The sequence below is a fragment of the Pongo pygmaeus genome, chromosome 1, assembly GCF_028885625.2.
Source record: "Pongo pygmaeus isolate AG05252 chromosome 1, NHGRI_mPonPyg2-v2.0_pri, whole genome shotgun sequence".
Taxonomy (NCBI): domain Eukaryota; kingdom Metazoa; phylum Chordata; class Mammalia; order Primates; family Hominidae; genus Pongo; species Pongo pygmaeus.
Window position 1 is genome coordinate 211,923,151 of NC_072373.2, and position 16,031 is coordinate 211,939,181.

The 16,031-nt window shown below is 54.1% G+C and overlaps 1 protein-coding gene across 5 annotated transcripts in view; it reads left to right on the forward strand.

Annotated features, from left to right (window-relative positions):
* ALDH4A1 (aldehyde dehydrogenase 4 family member A1) overlaps positions 1-16,031 on the forward strand; it is a 32,063-nt gene that overhangs the window by 4,460 nt on the left and 11,572 nt on the right. For 3 of the 5 annotated variants that reach the window (XM_054437995.2, XM_054438022.2, XM_054438014.2), the window contains exons 2-7: positions 8,912-9,005; positions 9,564-9,656; positions 12,507-12,554; positions 13,397-13,552; positions 15,589-15,738; positions 15,819-15,893. In XM_054437995.2, coding sequence (XP_054293970.1) covers positions 8,912-9,005; positions 9,564-9,656; positions 12,507-12,554; positions 13,397-13,552; positions 15,589-15,738; positions 15,819-15,893 — 616 coding nt within the window. The remainder of the gene's footprint in view (positions 1-8,911; positions 9,006-9,563; positions 9,657-12,506; positions 12,555-13,396; positions 13,553-15,588; positions 15,739-15,818; positions 15,894-16,031) is intronic. The other 2 variants (XM_054438006.2, XM_054438027.2) reach the window with 1 other exon arrangement.

The window sequence follows — 16,031 nt, forward strand, 5'->3', positions numbered from 1 at the left end:
AAGAATAATTAAAACCTGTGATTATCATCACACTTCTAAAGTAGTGAAAGCGCCATTGAGGCAGTGTTTGGCAGTGGCACCCATGGGAGCAGCCTGCCTCCTGTGCCCGGCATCTGGCCCGGCACACAGTGGGTGTTGAACGGTTGCTATTGAGATGGTCCAGAACACAGCATGGCTTGGATCCTGGCTCCAACTCTTGGCAGCTCTGTGGCCCCGGGCAGGTTACTCACCCTCTCTGGGCTCCCTTATGTTCTCATATGGAAAATAAAGATGACAGTAGTAGTCACCTCATAGGATTGTCCTGCGGGTTAAATGGTCTCATACATGAAAAGCACTTTGGAGTGCCCAGCACCTGAAATGCTTAGTAAGTGCTGCTGTGGTTATGATGATCCCCCTCTCCCACCAATGGGCTTCCTGGAGTGATCATCTTCGATCAGGAATATCAAGACAGCAGGGGCCCAGCAGTGAAGGATGGTGGCGGGAGGGGAGGTATGGACCTCAGATGTTCTCGGTCTCTTCCGTTTATTCCAATTAAGTACCCCAGATGCCAAACCCCTTCTGTTATTATTGTTGGTTTTTTTGTTTGTTTGTTTGCTTGTGTTGGAGACAGAGTCTCACTCTGTTGTCCAGGCTGGAGTACAGTGTCACGATCTCAGCTCACTGCAGCCTCAACCTCCTGGGCTCAGTCATCCTCCCACCTCAGTCTCCCAAGTAGCTGGAACTACAGGCACACATCACCATACCCAGCTAATTTTTGTATTTTTTTTCGTAGAGACGGGGTTTCACCATGTTGGCCAGGATGGTCTCCACCTGCTGGGCTGAAGTGATCCTCCTGCCTCAGCCTCCCAAAGTGCTCGGATTATAGGCGTGAACCACCATGTCCAACCCTCTGTTAGGGTTTTGACCCTGCTCGCCTCAGGGGGTGGAAGAGACTTCTCCCCTTCTTACAGCCTCCTTAATCCCCAAACCTTCCCTTGCCTGGCAGAGGTCATGGCATGGAGTGAAGAGTCCCTGGGCTGAGCTTCTGTGCCAGTGGACAGCTGAGTGACCTTGGGCAAGTCACTGCCCACCTTGGGGCGGCCTCTTTCCTCAGGTGGAAATGAGGTTCTAGCTGTATGGTGAGGAGGATGAACGTGTCCCATCAGCCCCACCTGACCATGGGCCTCTGAGATGTTCCAGGTGCTTCAGCCATACTGTAAGTCTCCTGAGTAAGGAACTCCTGGGGTCAAATCCTGCTCTGTCACTCATGAGCTGTGACCCTGAGCCAGGAGTGAGTAACTCTGAACCTCATCCGTAAACAGATCATTCTACGGTCGAGTATCCCTCATCTGAAATGCTTGAGAACAGAGTGTTTCGTTTTTTGGGTTTTTGTTTTTTTGAGATGGAGTCTTGCTCTACCTCCCAGGCTGGAGTATAGTGGCAAGATCTTGGCTCACTGCAACCTTCACCTCCTGGGCTCAAGCCATCCTCCTACCTCAGCCTCCTAAGTAGCTGGGACTACAGGCACACGCCACCACGTCCAGCTAATTTTTGTACTTTTAGTACAGATGGAGTTTTGCCATGTTGGCCAGGCCGGTCTAGAACTCCTGACCTCAAGTGATCCGCCCTCTTCAGCCTCCCAAAGCGCTGGGATTACAGGCATGAGCCACTGCGCCTGGCCGGAAGTGTTTTGTATATTGGACTTGCTTGGATTTTGGAGAATTTGCTGAACCAGTTGAGCATCCCTACTCCCAAGTTCCAAAGTCCAAAATGCTCCAATGAGCATTTCCTTTGAGCGTCGTGTTGACACTCAAAAAGTTTCAGATTTTGGAGCATTTCGGATTTTGGATTTTTGGATCAGAGATGCTCAACCTGTCATGCGTTCCTCATACACTTGTGTGGTGGATTCAGTGAGATGATCTTGTCTCACTTAGGTTAGTGCTTGGCATGTGGTGGCAAGTGCTTGACAAATGTTGCCTGATGTTTGCTGGGCAGTGGCTGAAGCAGCTCATCCCTGGCGTTGGGTCTTTCTTCTTTTTTGAGACAGCGTCTCGCTCTATTGCCCAGGCTGGAGTGCAGTGGCACGATTTTGGCTCACTCCAACCTCTGCTTCCCGGGTTCAAGCAATTCTTCTTCCTCAGCCTCCCAAGTAGACGGGATTACAGGCATGCGCCACCAAGCCCAGCTAATTTTTGTATTTTTAGTAGAGACGGGGTTTCACCATGTTGGCCAGGCTGGTCTCAAACTCCTGACCTCAAGTGATTCACCCTCCTCAGCCTCCCAAAGTGTTGGGATTACAGGTGTGAGCCACTTTGCCTGGCTGGGCCTTTCTTTCCCTCCAGGCCCCGCCCTGGGCCCTGCACTTCTCTGCTCACCTGGTGTTGCCTTTATCTCAGTGATAGGGAGGATTAGCCTTATCAGGCTCCAGATAATGGCTGGAAAAGCCAGGAGGCTGCATGAAGCAAAGATAATTTCCTTTCTATTTCTCCTCTCCTTGTCCTTGGCCCCCCCTCACCCTAGCCACTGGGGAACCCAAGGGGCCAGTGTCCAGCCCCAGGTGATAGCAGAAGAGCACTGGCCTTGGAGTCCAGTCCTGGGGGCCTGGTGTCAGCTCTGACACTCATGCATTGATTGCATTTCTCAGGTGCTTACTGTGGCCGGTCAGTGTGTTAGGCTTGGGGTGCCTGGTGGTGAATGGAATGGGTACGGGCTGGCTGTGTGGAGCCTGTGGCCTGGCGGGCACACAGATGGTCAGTCAGAGCTCTATAATAGGGTTTTCACTAGTGCTTCCAGAAAAGTATAGAGCTATGAGAGATCCGATAGGAGCCCCATTCCGGCTGTGTGAGGTTGGACCAGTGGAGGGCATCTCAAGCAGAGAGGACCCCAGAAGAGACCGGGGTGGCTGGATTGCAGCAAATGGGGCAGGGCGATGGGGAATACGTTTGGAGGCCTTGGTAAGGGTTCTGATGTCTTTATTTTAGAAGAAATGAGAAGCCACTGAGTAGTTTCTCACTGAGCTCCCCACTGTGCCACCTCTCTGATGATCAGATTTTCATGTTAACTTTGGTTGCGGTGTGGACCTGAATGACTTGGAGACTGGAGCAGGACTGGCATAGCATGAGTCCAGGTGAAAGTGAATAGTACCTCGGACCAGGTGTCTTGGACAAGGTGGAGTCTGGGCCCTCTGTGTCTTTTCAGTTTTTCCCTCTATAGATTTCTGAAGCTGCGTTGGCTGGCCCGCAGCTCCTTGCAACCCTGACATCTCCTGGTGCAGAAGGTGAAACGGTGCATGGCCTTTGTAGATCAGATCCCAGTACTTGCAACCCTGACATCTCCCGGTGCAGAAGGTGAAACGGTGCATGGCCTTTGTAGATCAGATCCCAGTACTTGCAACCCTGACATCTCCCGGTGCAGAAGGTGAAACGGTGCATGGCCTTTGTAGATCAGATCCCAGTACTTGCAACCCTGACATCTCCTGATGCAGAAGGTGAAACGGTGCATGGCCTTTGTAGATGAGATCCCAGTACTTGCAACCCTGACATCTCCTGGTGCAGAAGGTGAAATAGTGTGTGTCCTTTGTAGATCATATCTCAGTACTTGCAGCCCTGACATCTCCCGCCGCAGGAGGTGAAACGGTGCATGGCCTTCGTAGATCAGATCCCAGCATTTGTAGCCCTGACATCTTCCGGTGCAGGAGGTGAAACGGTGCATGGCCTTCCTGGATTGGATCCCACTTGTAGAGGGTGAGGGGGACCAACTTGAGGTCTCCGGCCCAGGGCATGAGCAGAAAGGGCACTGCAGATTTTCAGGGAAACCTGAGTCAGATTCAGACTCTGCCTTGTGCCGCCTTCCCTAGGTGGGAGGACTGAGGGCTGCTCTGAGAAAGGTTGGGTTGGATCCATATCCGCCTCCCAGAGCCAGGCACTTCCTGGGTGCTTGGAAAACGCGTGCTGAATAATTGAGTGAGCTGTTATTGACCTGATCCGATTTATCTCTGCATCATTGCCATGTGGAATAAATGTGTACTGACGGCATAAATGCGTGAATGGATGAGGAATGCCATCCTGCCAAGAAGGTCTTCATGGATCCTCAGAGAGGCCCCAAGTCCTGTGACTGATTCATCTCTGCCTTCACCCGAGCAGCCAGTGGATGGATACTCCTGTTAGCCCAAAATTGTTCATGAACCAAAAAAAAAAAAAAAAGAAAGAAAAAAGAAAGCACTGATGGGTGGGAGTCCCTAGGTTATTTTTAGCTGCAGTTGACTCAGGCTGAACTTTGAACTAGTGTCTGTTCTCCAGGCCACGCTCAGAATGATGGACGGACAGCTGGGCCAGTGCTTGGAGACTTCCAGGCACAGAGAAAGCCATGGGGGCATGTGATCCTGAGGTCACAGTGGGCATCTGGGCCTCTGCCCTGTGGAAGGAGGAGGGAGGCCTGCAGGATCTCTGACTCTGACATTTCCTGGGAGGGAACGGAGAAAGGAGAACTGGCCGCTACTACATTTATTTACATATTTTGAGATGGAGTCTTGCTCTGTTGCCCAGGTGGAGTACAGTGGCACGATCTGGGCTCACTGCTACCTCTACCTCCTAGGTTCAAGCGATTCTCCTGCCTCAGCCTCCTGAGTAGCTGAGCGTATAGGCGCGTGCCACCATGTCTGGCTAATTTTTTTGTATTTTTAGTAGGATGGTGTTTCGCCATGTTGGCCAAGCTGGTCTCGAACTCCTGACCTCAAGCAATCCGCCCACCTTGGCCTCCCAAAGTGCTGGGATTACAGGCGTGAGCCACTGCAACCGGCCTACTACGTTTTAACCTGGGGAGGGAATATGGTGCTGTGTATTCCTCCAGTAGTTGCTGAGTACCTGGGCCAGCCCCCGAGGCTGTGATTTTTGGGGGCATCTGGGAGCCCATTTGTCTCTGAAAGCCTAATCTAGTGAAATAGCATTCTGAGACCTTTACAATTTTCTTTGGAAAGCAAGAGCAGGAGGGGTGAGGAAAGGCCAACACTTGTAATCCTCCTGATGACCCTGCAAGGTGCATCGTGTCAACCTTAAATAGTGAGATTCAGAAAGTAGGATTAAGTAGTTTATTCAAGCTCAGAACTTGAGCATGGCCACTGGGGAGCACAGATTCAAGTTACCTCGAATATACACTCCGATTAGCTGCAGTAACAAGTGGGATTTTAAGGTGCAGAGGAAAGAGGCAGTTTCTAAGTCATTTACCAAAAATTTATATTAAAATAATATAAGCTACTGGCCGGGCACGGTGGCTCACGCCTGTAATCCCAGCACTTTGGGAGGCCAAGGCGGGTGGATCACTTGAGGTCAGGAGCTCGAGACCAGCCTGGCCAACATGGTGAAACCCCATCTCTACTAAAAATACAAAAAATGAGCTGGGTGTGGTGGCGGGCACCTGTAATCCCAGCTACTTGGGAGGCTGAGGCAGGAGAATTGCTTGAACCCGGGAGGTGGAGGTTGCAGTGAGCTGAGATCGCACCACTGCACTCCAGCCTAGGTGACAGAGTAAGACTCCGACTCAAAAAAAAAAAGCTACTGATTGGCTGTGCATTGTTCTTTATGTGACACTTTCCGGGATCATGAAGTTAATGGATGAGGCAGCTAGTCAGAAACAAAATGCCTTGAAATAATTGCCACCGGGTGTGGATGCAAAGGGCATGACTCAGGTCCCGTATTCGTGTCTCCCTGGGCCTGATACCTTTTGCATACTTCACATAGCTCACACTGCTCTGAGCTATTTTTCTCTTTTCGGTAGTATTGTCCCCATTTTCCAGGTGAGGAAACTGAGGCTCGCAGACTTTCTAAGAATGCACTGAGGTCATGGAGCAGGTGTGAGCTTTGCCTCCAGATTTGTCCACTTCTGGGGCCTGTGCTTTTCCCGTCCACTGGGACCTGGGCTCCAAAGAGGGGCTGGGACAGACTCAGTTATTTAGAGTCCCGCTTCTCGGGTGAAAGAGTTGATGGTGATATCTGGCTCACCATCTTTGGTGGGTGTGGTGCTGTTGAGGCCTGGAGCACGGCTGGAATACATGGTCAGGAGCTTAGCTGAGGTCCCTGTCAGAAGCTTCCAGATGGTCCCAGGGGATTGACACTGCCTTGCCCCTTTCTGAGGGACTGTGGAGACTCATGGCTGCCTCTCCATTCTTTCCATGATGGTAGACGAGAGAGGGCCGTGCAGATTTTAATGTATTTATCGTTATCAAATCTCCATAGTAACCCCATGAGGGGGTGTCAGTGTTTTACACAGGAAAACTGGCTTCAAGACATGTGACTTGCCCAAGGTCACACCGCTAGTGGGAGGCAGAGTCGGGGTGGGGAGTGCAGAGCTACCAGCTCAGGGTGGAGGTTGGTGGGGAGGGAAGGGGAGTGGAGAGAAGGTCCTATGTGCTCACTTTACCTGCCAGGATCTTGGGTGCCCTGCCCCTGCCTCTCCCTCTCCCTCTACCATACAGGCCTGTCTCAGCCCCTCCCTCTGCCTCCTTCTACCTGGGATGCTCTTCCCAGCTCCTCTCAAGCCTCCTTTAAGTCCCTCTCAGGGTCACCTCCTCAGAGAGGCCTTCCCTGACCACCCTGGCTGAAGCAGCCCTGTTGTCCCCCTTGTTTGCCATGCTCACTATCTGCGGTTACCTTGCTTATTTCCTGACCAGGCCTCACACTGAAGGTCACCTGTGTGCAGCCAGAGGCCTCGCTGTCTCTGTCACTGCTTTATCTCCAAGGTCTGAGACGGCACCAGAGACCCGGCAGGTCCTCAGTCAACCTTGCGGAATGAACACAGGGCCTGGCCACACTCCTTTGGTTTTGTGTCCTTCCTTCAGGCCTCCCAGGCTGGGTTTTTGAGCCCCAGACTCCTTCTGGCCCCCGACACTCATAGCCGGGCCAGTCTGTCTCCCATAGGGCAAAAACAATCTCACAGAACACTAGCCTCAGGCCACGTCCCTCTGAGACCTTGATCAGATGAGACACAATAAGCCCTCTTCCTGATTTTTTTTTTTCCTTGAGATGGAATCTTGCTCTGTCATCCAGGCTGGAGTGCAGTGGCGTGATCTCAGCTCACTGCAACCTCTGCCTCCTGGGTTCATGCGATTCTTCTGCCTCAGCCTCCCGAGTAGCTGGGAGTACAGGAGTGGGCCACTACGCCCAGCTAATTTTTGTATTTTTAGTAGAGACGGGGTTTTACCATATTGGCCAGGCTGGTCTCAAACTCCTGACCTCAAGTGATCCGCCCACCTTGGCCTCCCAAAGTCCTGTGATTACAGGTGTGAGCCACCACGCCTGGCCTCATCTTCATGATTTTTGTCTAAGCACGGACAGAAACAAGGTCTCTGTGCCACCCACAAAGCTCTGCACATCTTGGTAAATGTTCCTTTTTCCCAGTCAGCCTCACCCCCACTTTCTGACGGCAGCCGATCCAGAGCTAACCCTGGCTTCCTTAAACCCTCCCCAAGTCACCCTGCCAAACCCCATGGGTTTCCTAACAGCATCTTACTGAGATGCCCTGTGGTTCCCTATGCTGTGTGTTTTCCCTCATTGTGCCGACCAGTGAACCCCACCTGTGCACCTCCAGCTGTTCTGGGTTGTCTGGGGCCATTGACACCAGACAGAGGTGATATCTGGGCCTTCTGGACTCAAGTGCAAGTTTCGCCTACTCTTGATCTTGAACTAGTCATTTTCCTTTTAGGACCGAAATGCCCTTATTTCTGTAGAGAGGTGGCTGGTGAGGCCCATCCTATGCCACGGTAGATGGGAAGTTTGTCAATTTCAAGTGCCCTTTGGGCATTAGCTGACTTTGTCATGATGGTTCTTCTCATTTACAGTGGGGGAAACAGGCCTGAAAGGGAAGCCCCACAGCTGGGAGGTGGCAGAGCTGAGGCTCCAGCTATGGAATGACTGACCCCAGCGTCCTAGCTTTGAGCCACTTGACCTCCCACCTTGTGATCCTCAGATGTGGTAGGGGGTGGTGGAAAGAGGTCAGAGGATTTGAGCAAGGCGTTCTTGAGACTCAGTGCCCTGGAATCGGGCACCTCACCCCCAGGGCCAGCCCTCCCGGGGCTGTGAGCTGAGCTCAGGGCAGCCCTCCAAGTTCCTGCTCCACATCTTGGACATTCCTGTCCACCCGAGGCTCTCAGCCCTTTGTGCCAAGGGGACCTCAGCTGGTTCACATTCTGAGGAGACTGTGTTCTGGAATGTGCTGCCCTTTCAGCTTAGAGCGAGAAGGAGCTTGGGTCTTTTTGGGATAAAGCCTGCCTTGTGGGAGAAGAAAGGGAGAGTAACGCTTTGCATGTGCAAAATACTTAAACATGGTTTTGCATCTATGAGTTTAAACTTCAAACAACCACGTGAGTTCGGTGTGATTATTCTTACTTGATAGATGTAGAACCACGCTCACAGGAGGCAACTCACAGGCTCAAGGACACATAACCGTGGGACTGGGACTTGAACCTTGGGTTGTGGACCCCCAAGGTGGGTTTTTGTTGTTGTTTTGAGATGGAGTTTTTCGCTCTCTCACCCAGGCTGGAGTGCAGTGGCATGATCTCAGCTCACTGCAACCTCTGCCTCCTGGGTTCAAGCGATTCTCTTGCCTCAGCCTCCCGAGTAGCTGGGACTACAGACACACACACCACCGCACCTGGCTAGTGTTTAAAATATTTTTAGTAGAGACGGGATTTCACCGTGTTGGTCTCGAACTCCTGACCTCAAGTGATTTGCCCCCCTTGGTCTCCCAAAGTGCTGGGATTACAGGCGTGAGCCACTGTGCCCAGCCCAAGGTGGGTTTTTGACCCCCCACTTTCTAGTTGCATTGGATTTCAGGCTCTGGGTGCCCACCTAGGACCCCCTGTCAGAGGTAGAGGGGCTGGGGGCTGGTGGTGGGGCCGCTGCTGACCTCTCTGTCTCTGTCCCCTGCCCTTGTGTCCCAGGCTGCGGTGGAAGCACACCTCCTCCCTGAAGGTGGCCAACGAGCCCGTCTTAGCCTTCACGCAGGGCAGCCCTGAGCGAGATGCCCTGCAAAAGGTAATGGGAGGATGGGGGGCACCTGAGAGGTGCAGGGCATGGAGCAGAGGCCGTCCCCAGCAGCCCTGAGATAGCACTCCATGCCTGCAGCCATCACCCGCTTCTGTCCTTGCTCCCAGCCTTGGGAGGAAGCCTAGGAGGACTGTGGGTCTGAAGTGTGGGAACAGCTGGGAGGACCAGGGTGGCAGCCTGGAGCTACTTTGGGATTTCTCAGGCCAGGTCAGATGTCATAAGCCCAGTTGTTTTATACTTAAACATGTTTTCCAGTTAACTGCCAGCATTTTAAAGATCATGAGATTTCATATAAGTTTCAGGTGCAGTTTTTTTATCTCTGTGTCATGGGTAGACCTCACCTTCCTGCAGGGTGACAATGGCTGGAGCAGAGTCCGGCTGCCCCCGAGGGAAGCACACATTCTCTGATGGCCACTGACCCGGCCTGACCCCCTTCTCATTTCTGTGTCAGCCTGGGCACCTCCGTCTGTGGACTCTGCGTCAGGGTTTTAGATGGGAGGAAGCGAGGAAGGCAGTGACCATACCCACTCTTGTCCCTCTCCCCAGGCCTTGAAGGACCTGAAGGGCCAGACGGAAGCCATCCCATGCGTGGTGGGGGATGAGGAGGTGTGGACGTCGGACGTGCGGTACCAAGTGTCGGTATGTCCAGCGGGTGGGCAGGGCTCAGCCCCTCCCCTGAATATGTGACCTCTTTCTCTGACAGCTCGTAAGCTTATAATGTGTGGGCTCTGACTTCAAGGCCTTTATAGTGCCCCTCCCCACCCCAGATTTTGAATTCTGTGGACCAGTAAAACTTCCCAAAGCAAAGGATGGCACCCACACTGCATCCAGCCCATAGCGGCATCCTGTGTCTGGGCAAGAAAGGCCGTGAGGGGTCCACACAGCATCTTCTGTTATTCCTCATAGATTTCTTGCCAAGGGGGTTTGGGAGCTAATGACAAAGAGCTGGGCCCCAGGCCCCGAGCGCCTCAGATGGCATTGGCCTAAGAAGCCCCCATGCTTGGAGTTTATCCATCCAGAAACTGGCATGTACTTTACGTGGGCCAGGAAACTCATAGGTCTGTGATTTGAGGGAGAGTAAAAGGTCGGCCCTTTTGCAAATGGGGCAAGCACATTCTGGCTCTGTCTGGCTGAAACCCTGGGCAGATGTGTGCAGGGGGAGGGGTGACTGAGGGGGAGGACCCAGGTCCCCCACTCTGAAGGTTCCCAGGACAGCCTGGGGCAGGAGTTGACCACAGAGGTGTCCTGGAGCTCTAGTTGCTGGGTCAGGACTACCTGGAGCTGTCTAAGCGTGGCCTGGGGTCTGCAGGCATTGGCCAGGTCACTCTGTCTGTCACTGGGTGTGTGTGCAGGTGCCAGCTGACAGCAGCACCCGCCACCCAGCTCCCTGGTTGTCTCTGTAACTGCCTAGAGCTTGCCCTCACCTGTAGCTCCCCAGGCGTCTGAGGCTGCATGGCAGCTGGGATTTTTCCAGGCAGCGAGGCTCCGGCATTCTGATAAGCCCCTGGGTGGCTACTGCTGATTTTCATTTCCCACATTGCCACGCCGACCTGGCTGGAGGTTCTGGCCATGTGCTGATCACTGTGGCACCAGACATTTGGGGTACTGGGGTGTGTGGGGGCAGGATGTATGTTTGCTGGGACATAGCGCTGACAGGGCTCTGCAGTCCACTGGGGCCCAGGTCGCAGCCACCTTCTCTGCCCCTAAGCATCACAGGCCAATCTCAGCTATGGTCCGAATACAGAGTGACTGTGCCGGGCTTTAACATGAAGGAGAATGGTCACTTTCTACTCAAGCCTAGACCAGCGCTGGCCAATAGAATTTCCTGCAGTGATGACAGAAACGTTCCAGATCTGCATTGTCCGTTCCAGCGGCCATGGGCCACCATGTGTGGTTGTCGAGCACGTGAATTGTGGCTCGTGGCTACTGTTTTAGACAGGAAAGCTCCAATAACCCACCAGAAGACGGATAGGTAGCAAAAGTGTCAGCTATTACGATATAAACTATCTTGCCAGCCCTAGGAAGGAAAGAAGTGAAATTTCTCCCTGCTTCGTTGGTCATGCTAGCATTCACCACTGCCGGTGAATGCTAGGGTTTGAAGGGAAGACAGGGGTTAAAGACATACACACACAGAGACAGGGCGGCTGAAACAGCAACACCAGTATATTGCAGAAACCTGAGGAAGTGGGGGACCAGCTTAATGCCAGGGCCCACCGCTGCTTACAGGCTGGGGTACTCATCGGTATGGGTGAGACGCGTCTGGGCAGTATGGCTTGCTGCCTGGCAGGATATTGATAAGATGTTGTTATGATCAGGTGGTTTGGTCCTTTCCGGTGGGATGTCATCGTGGTGTTCTTTGTACCTTTACCCAGCAAGATACGATAGGGAATTTTTTTTTTTTTTTTTTAGACGGAGTCTCGCTCTGTCGCCCAGGCCGGAGTGCAGTGGTGCGATCTCTGCTCACTGCAAGCTCTGCCTCCGAGGTTCATGCCATTCTCCTGCCTCAGCCTCCCGAGTAGCTGGGATTACAGGCGACCACCACCACGCCCAGCTAATTTTTTGTATTTTTAGTAGAGATGGGGTTTCACCATGTTAGCCAGGATGGTCTCGATCTCCTGCCCTCGTGATCCGCCCGCCTCGGCCTCCCAAAGTGCTGGGACCACAGGTGTGAACCACCGTGCGCGGCCGATAGGGAAGTTTCTTTAGGTGGGCCTTTGTCCGCCTTGCAGTCAGGCGGCTGAGTCGGATGTTTCTCGTGGCCTGAGCTCCTGTGAAATGTTTCACTTGGACCAAGGTCTGCAAAATAGCGGGGAGCTTACAAAATGGTGTGGTTTGGACCAACACCAGGTTGTGTTTATAAATGTTTGTTGAGGATCTTCCTATTTAGATTAGTAAATCTGGGGCTTAGGAAACAATTGCTCTGTCCATAATGATTTCCGGGCAGGGCGGAAGTCCCAAGCATGTCACAACACCGGTGCATTCTTTTGGGCCTCACCTGGTTTTGTTGCCCATGGTGGCAGCCTCATGCTGGACCAAAGAATTTTCATCCATGATCCCCTTTGCTTCTCCTGTCCATGCTAAGAGACAGGGAGGGCAGTCCCCATTTCCTAGATGAGGAGACTTAGGGGAGGAAGTGAGCTTACCTGGGGCCCCACAGCTAGTAGGTGGCAGAGCCAGGATTCCAACCCATGTCTCTCAGACGACAAAGGTCCGTGCTTTCCTGGAAAGACCCTGTGGTCTATGCCTTTCTCCTGGACCCTGAGCCTTCTGGAGAAGGAGCCATGTCTTACTCATGGTATAGCGGGTACACCAGCACCCTTAACAGGGAGCAACCTGTGGCCTGGGCACTGGGGAGGGCTTCATGGGAGCAGCGGGGGAGAGCAGGCGTGTCCAGGACTTTCCTGGAAAACTGACTCTGAGCCCGGCCCTCTCCGTCCTTATCCTGGCACCTCCCTCCCGGGCAGGGACCTCACTCTTCTCTCCTTTCAGCCTTTTAACCATGGACATAAGGTGGCCAAGTTCTGTTATGCAGACAAGGTGAGTGAGCCTCTGCGCCTGGTGACCCAGGGGTTAGGGTTGCTGCCACTGCCCTGCCCTGCCAGCTGCTGATATGGCGGGGGCAGGGGGCAGGGGGCATCAGTTGCTGTGTCCTTCTTTGGCCATGGTGGGTAGGTGGCAGGGGGTGGCTGGCACTGAGGGAGTCCCTGGGTGATGTCTTTGACTGGGCCAGGCATGCAAAGGTTAACTTGAGCCAAATACAACCTGCCTCAGCCAGGGCTGAGACATTCCCAGACATGCCCATTGTGGTGGGGCAGACCTTGGACTGGGGAGGAGGTGGATTCTGGAAGGCTGAGTCAGGGCAATTGGAGACACCATCGATGGAAAGCCAGGCCAAGAATTGGCACTGGAAAGGGCCAGCAGGAGGGGCTGGGGTGGCTGGGGGTCCAGGAGCTGGCACTGTGTGCCGATGAGGGCAGTTGGGGTCTGGGAGGCCAGCAGCAGAGCCGTGTCTCAGGCTCCAGTTGACCTCAAGTTTCTGCATGGTGGGTTAAGGGGCACCAGGTCCCAAGAATAAGGTAAGGTTTTAATTAGAGCATGAGAGAAAGTGGAGCCAGTTTAACAGCTGCGGGACTCAGTGCCAAGGCCTCGGAGAGCTGACCAACCTGGCCGGGCCCTTCAGGCTTCAGACTGGCAGCCACTACAGGCTCTGATGGGACACTGTTGTTGGCAGCTGTGGTGGCAGGGGGCTGAGGGCCCAGGGAGACAGGCATTGTCCCTGGATGGAAGAGAGTGGCCTTCCAGGTCTCTCCTCCCTCGCTTACTCCCCAGGGCCTTTCCCGCTGCAGGCGGCAGTCCCCAACCTCTCCCTCTCCCTTTAGAGCCTGCTCAACAAAGCCATTGAGGCTGCCCTGGCTGCCCGGAAAGAGTGGGACCTGAAGCCTATTGCAGATCGGGCCCAGATCTTCCTGAAGGCGGCAGACATGCTGAGTGGGCCGCGCAGGGCTGAGATCCTCGCCAAGACCATGGTGGGACAGGTGAGGTGCTGGTGGGCCCGGGTGGGTGGGGCGGGGTGGGGTGGGAGTCAGGCATGCCCCACCCATGGCAGCAGACATCAGCTGAAGCGCTTCTGGGTCCCAAGCCCTTTTGGGGACCCAGAGATGTCCTCAAGGGGCAAGGCCTAGGAGCTGGGATGGATGATCACAAATTACTAGGCGAGACAGACTGTGCAGAGCCCGTGTGTCCTGCCTTGGAAATGTCCCCTCTCCTCCATCCCTCTGTCCTGGCTCCTAGGCTTTTGTCATGCTTTGCCTGGACTGGTGGTGGCCTGCACTGTCTCCCTGCCTCCTAGCTTGGTCAGCCCCTTGCTGCCCTCAGAGTGGTCTTTCCAACACCTCCAGGATGTTACTCCTGGCTTATGACCCACCTAGACCTCTCCACCACTGAGAGGCAAGTCCCAAGACCTGAGCCCCATACCCAGCGCCCTTCTGCCCACCTCTGTCCGGCTTACCCACTGCTCTGCCCTTCCCTGCCAAGCTGTCCCACCCATAGTGTAGCCATTTGGCATTTAGCAGGACTCCCTGGTCATGGCAGGCATCCTCTCTGCCTCTGTACACGTGTCCTCCTGCCTGGAATGCTTGCTGTCTCTTCCGTGCTCAGTGAACTCTTACCTCCTGGTCCAGCCCAGATGTCACCCCCTCCGTGAGGCTTCCTGAGCCTTCTCCAGCTGAAAGGACTATTCCTGCCTCTGTTTCCCCAGAGCATGTTGTTCCTGCATCAGTTACAGCTCAGATTGCACTGGAGTATATTGAGTTCCTAGGTACTGCCCCTTTACAAGCTTTTTGGACATAGTAAACATGTCTTGACATTCTCGGTCTTTTTCTGGGCTTTGCATGATACCTTTCAGGAGGCATAGCAAGCCCCTCATCAATGGTTTTCTCTGCACAGAGCTGGCATGACAGCTCCTCACCCTGCTAAATGCAAGTTGAGTGAGGAGTGGCTCTAGCAGGCAGAGTGTGTGGGAGACAGGAGTCGAGGGAGAAAGGGTTATTTCACCACCTCCAGGACCTGAGCCCTACGCTGCCAACTAACCTGGGTTCCTGAAGGGTAAATTGCAGGAGCCAGAACCCAGGCTGCTTTTTGGATCAGGCATTTGCCACAGCCTGCTTCCCGGTCCCCATGGTGAGCGCCCCCTCTGCTGCACGGAGCTGGTATGACAGCCCCTCATCCTGCTAAATGCCTTCTTTGGCTCAGCAGCCCTCTGGGGTTGGCGTCGGCTCTGCGTATTCCCGGTGAGCCGCACATTGCTGGGAAGACACTCTAGGATCAGTTTAGGTTCTCTGTATTTGTCCTAAGACTCAGGAACTTCTAGGAAGCAAGGTACACATCTTAGCTCAGCTTCTTGGGCTGTGTGTCTCTAATAGGTCGTGCACCTGCCAGTGACCTTGGGTGCCAAGAGGGGGGCCACGTCAATCTGGAAAAGCCCCGTTCTTGGCTGTCCACAGTTCTTTTCCCTGCAGCTCACATTTGCTGTAGTAAGAATGGATGGTTTAAGGGAATCATAGTCACTCACCTCTTGGTTTTTGGCCCAAACTAACCAGCAAGGCCGAACATCATTCCTGGGGAAGGAGCCATCCACCTCCCACACACCGAGTCTCTGTCCTGGTTTTCCAGTGGCCAGTCTCCAGCTCATGCTAATCTACCCTTCTGTCTGGAAGGCTCTGATCCTGAATTTAGTCTGAGGCTTGACCATAGATCCTTTGCCATGCACCACCATTCAGAGTTGCTATGAAATGAAGACAGTGCATGGGAAGTACCTGGCCTGCTGCAGAAGATCAGTAAATTCTTCTGATCCCATCCAGCCCAGAGGGCTGGCTGTAGGAGGTGCTGGCTCAGGGGCTTGAGAATCCTTTCCCCCTTAGCCCCTAGGATGGGACCTGGTCAGCCCTCCAAATGTTTCCTGGTCCCTCCTGGGGCCCGGCTCAGTGCTCGCTTTGGGCACAGCGTCATATGTGAGAAAAGGATGGACGGGAGGCTGTTGGCTGCTCCTGACCCCCGGCCCTCTGCCTTGCAGGGTAAGACCGTGATCCAAGCGGAGATTGACGCTGCAGCGGAACTCATCGACTTCTTCCGGTTCAATGCCAAGTATGCGGTGGAGCTGGAGGGGCAGCAGCCCATCAGCATGCCCCCGAGCACCAACAGCACGGTGTATCGGGGTCTGGAGGTACCTGCAGGAGGCAGTGGGTGAGCAGGCGGGGCAGTCCAACGCTGTGGGCCTGACCTCACCGCTGCCTCCTTCCCCAGGGCTTCGTGGCGGCCATCTCGCCCTTTAACTTCACTGCAATCGGCGGCAACCTGGCGGGGGCACCGGCCCTGATGGTGAGATGTGGGCACAGGTGGGACATCGGCAGCTGGTTGTCCTCCTGGTCCCAACAGACAGAGGCCACCCTGAGCCCCTTGGGTCTCAGCCTAGTCATGGGGAGAGGCAGAGAAGGTGGAGGCAGCTTAGGGCTGTAG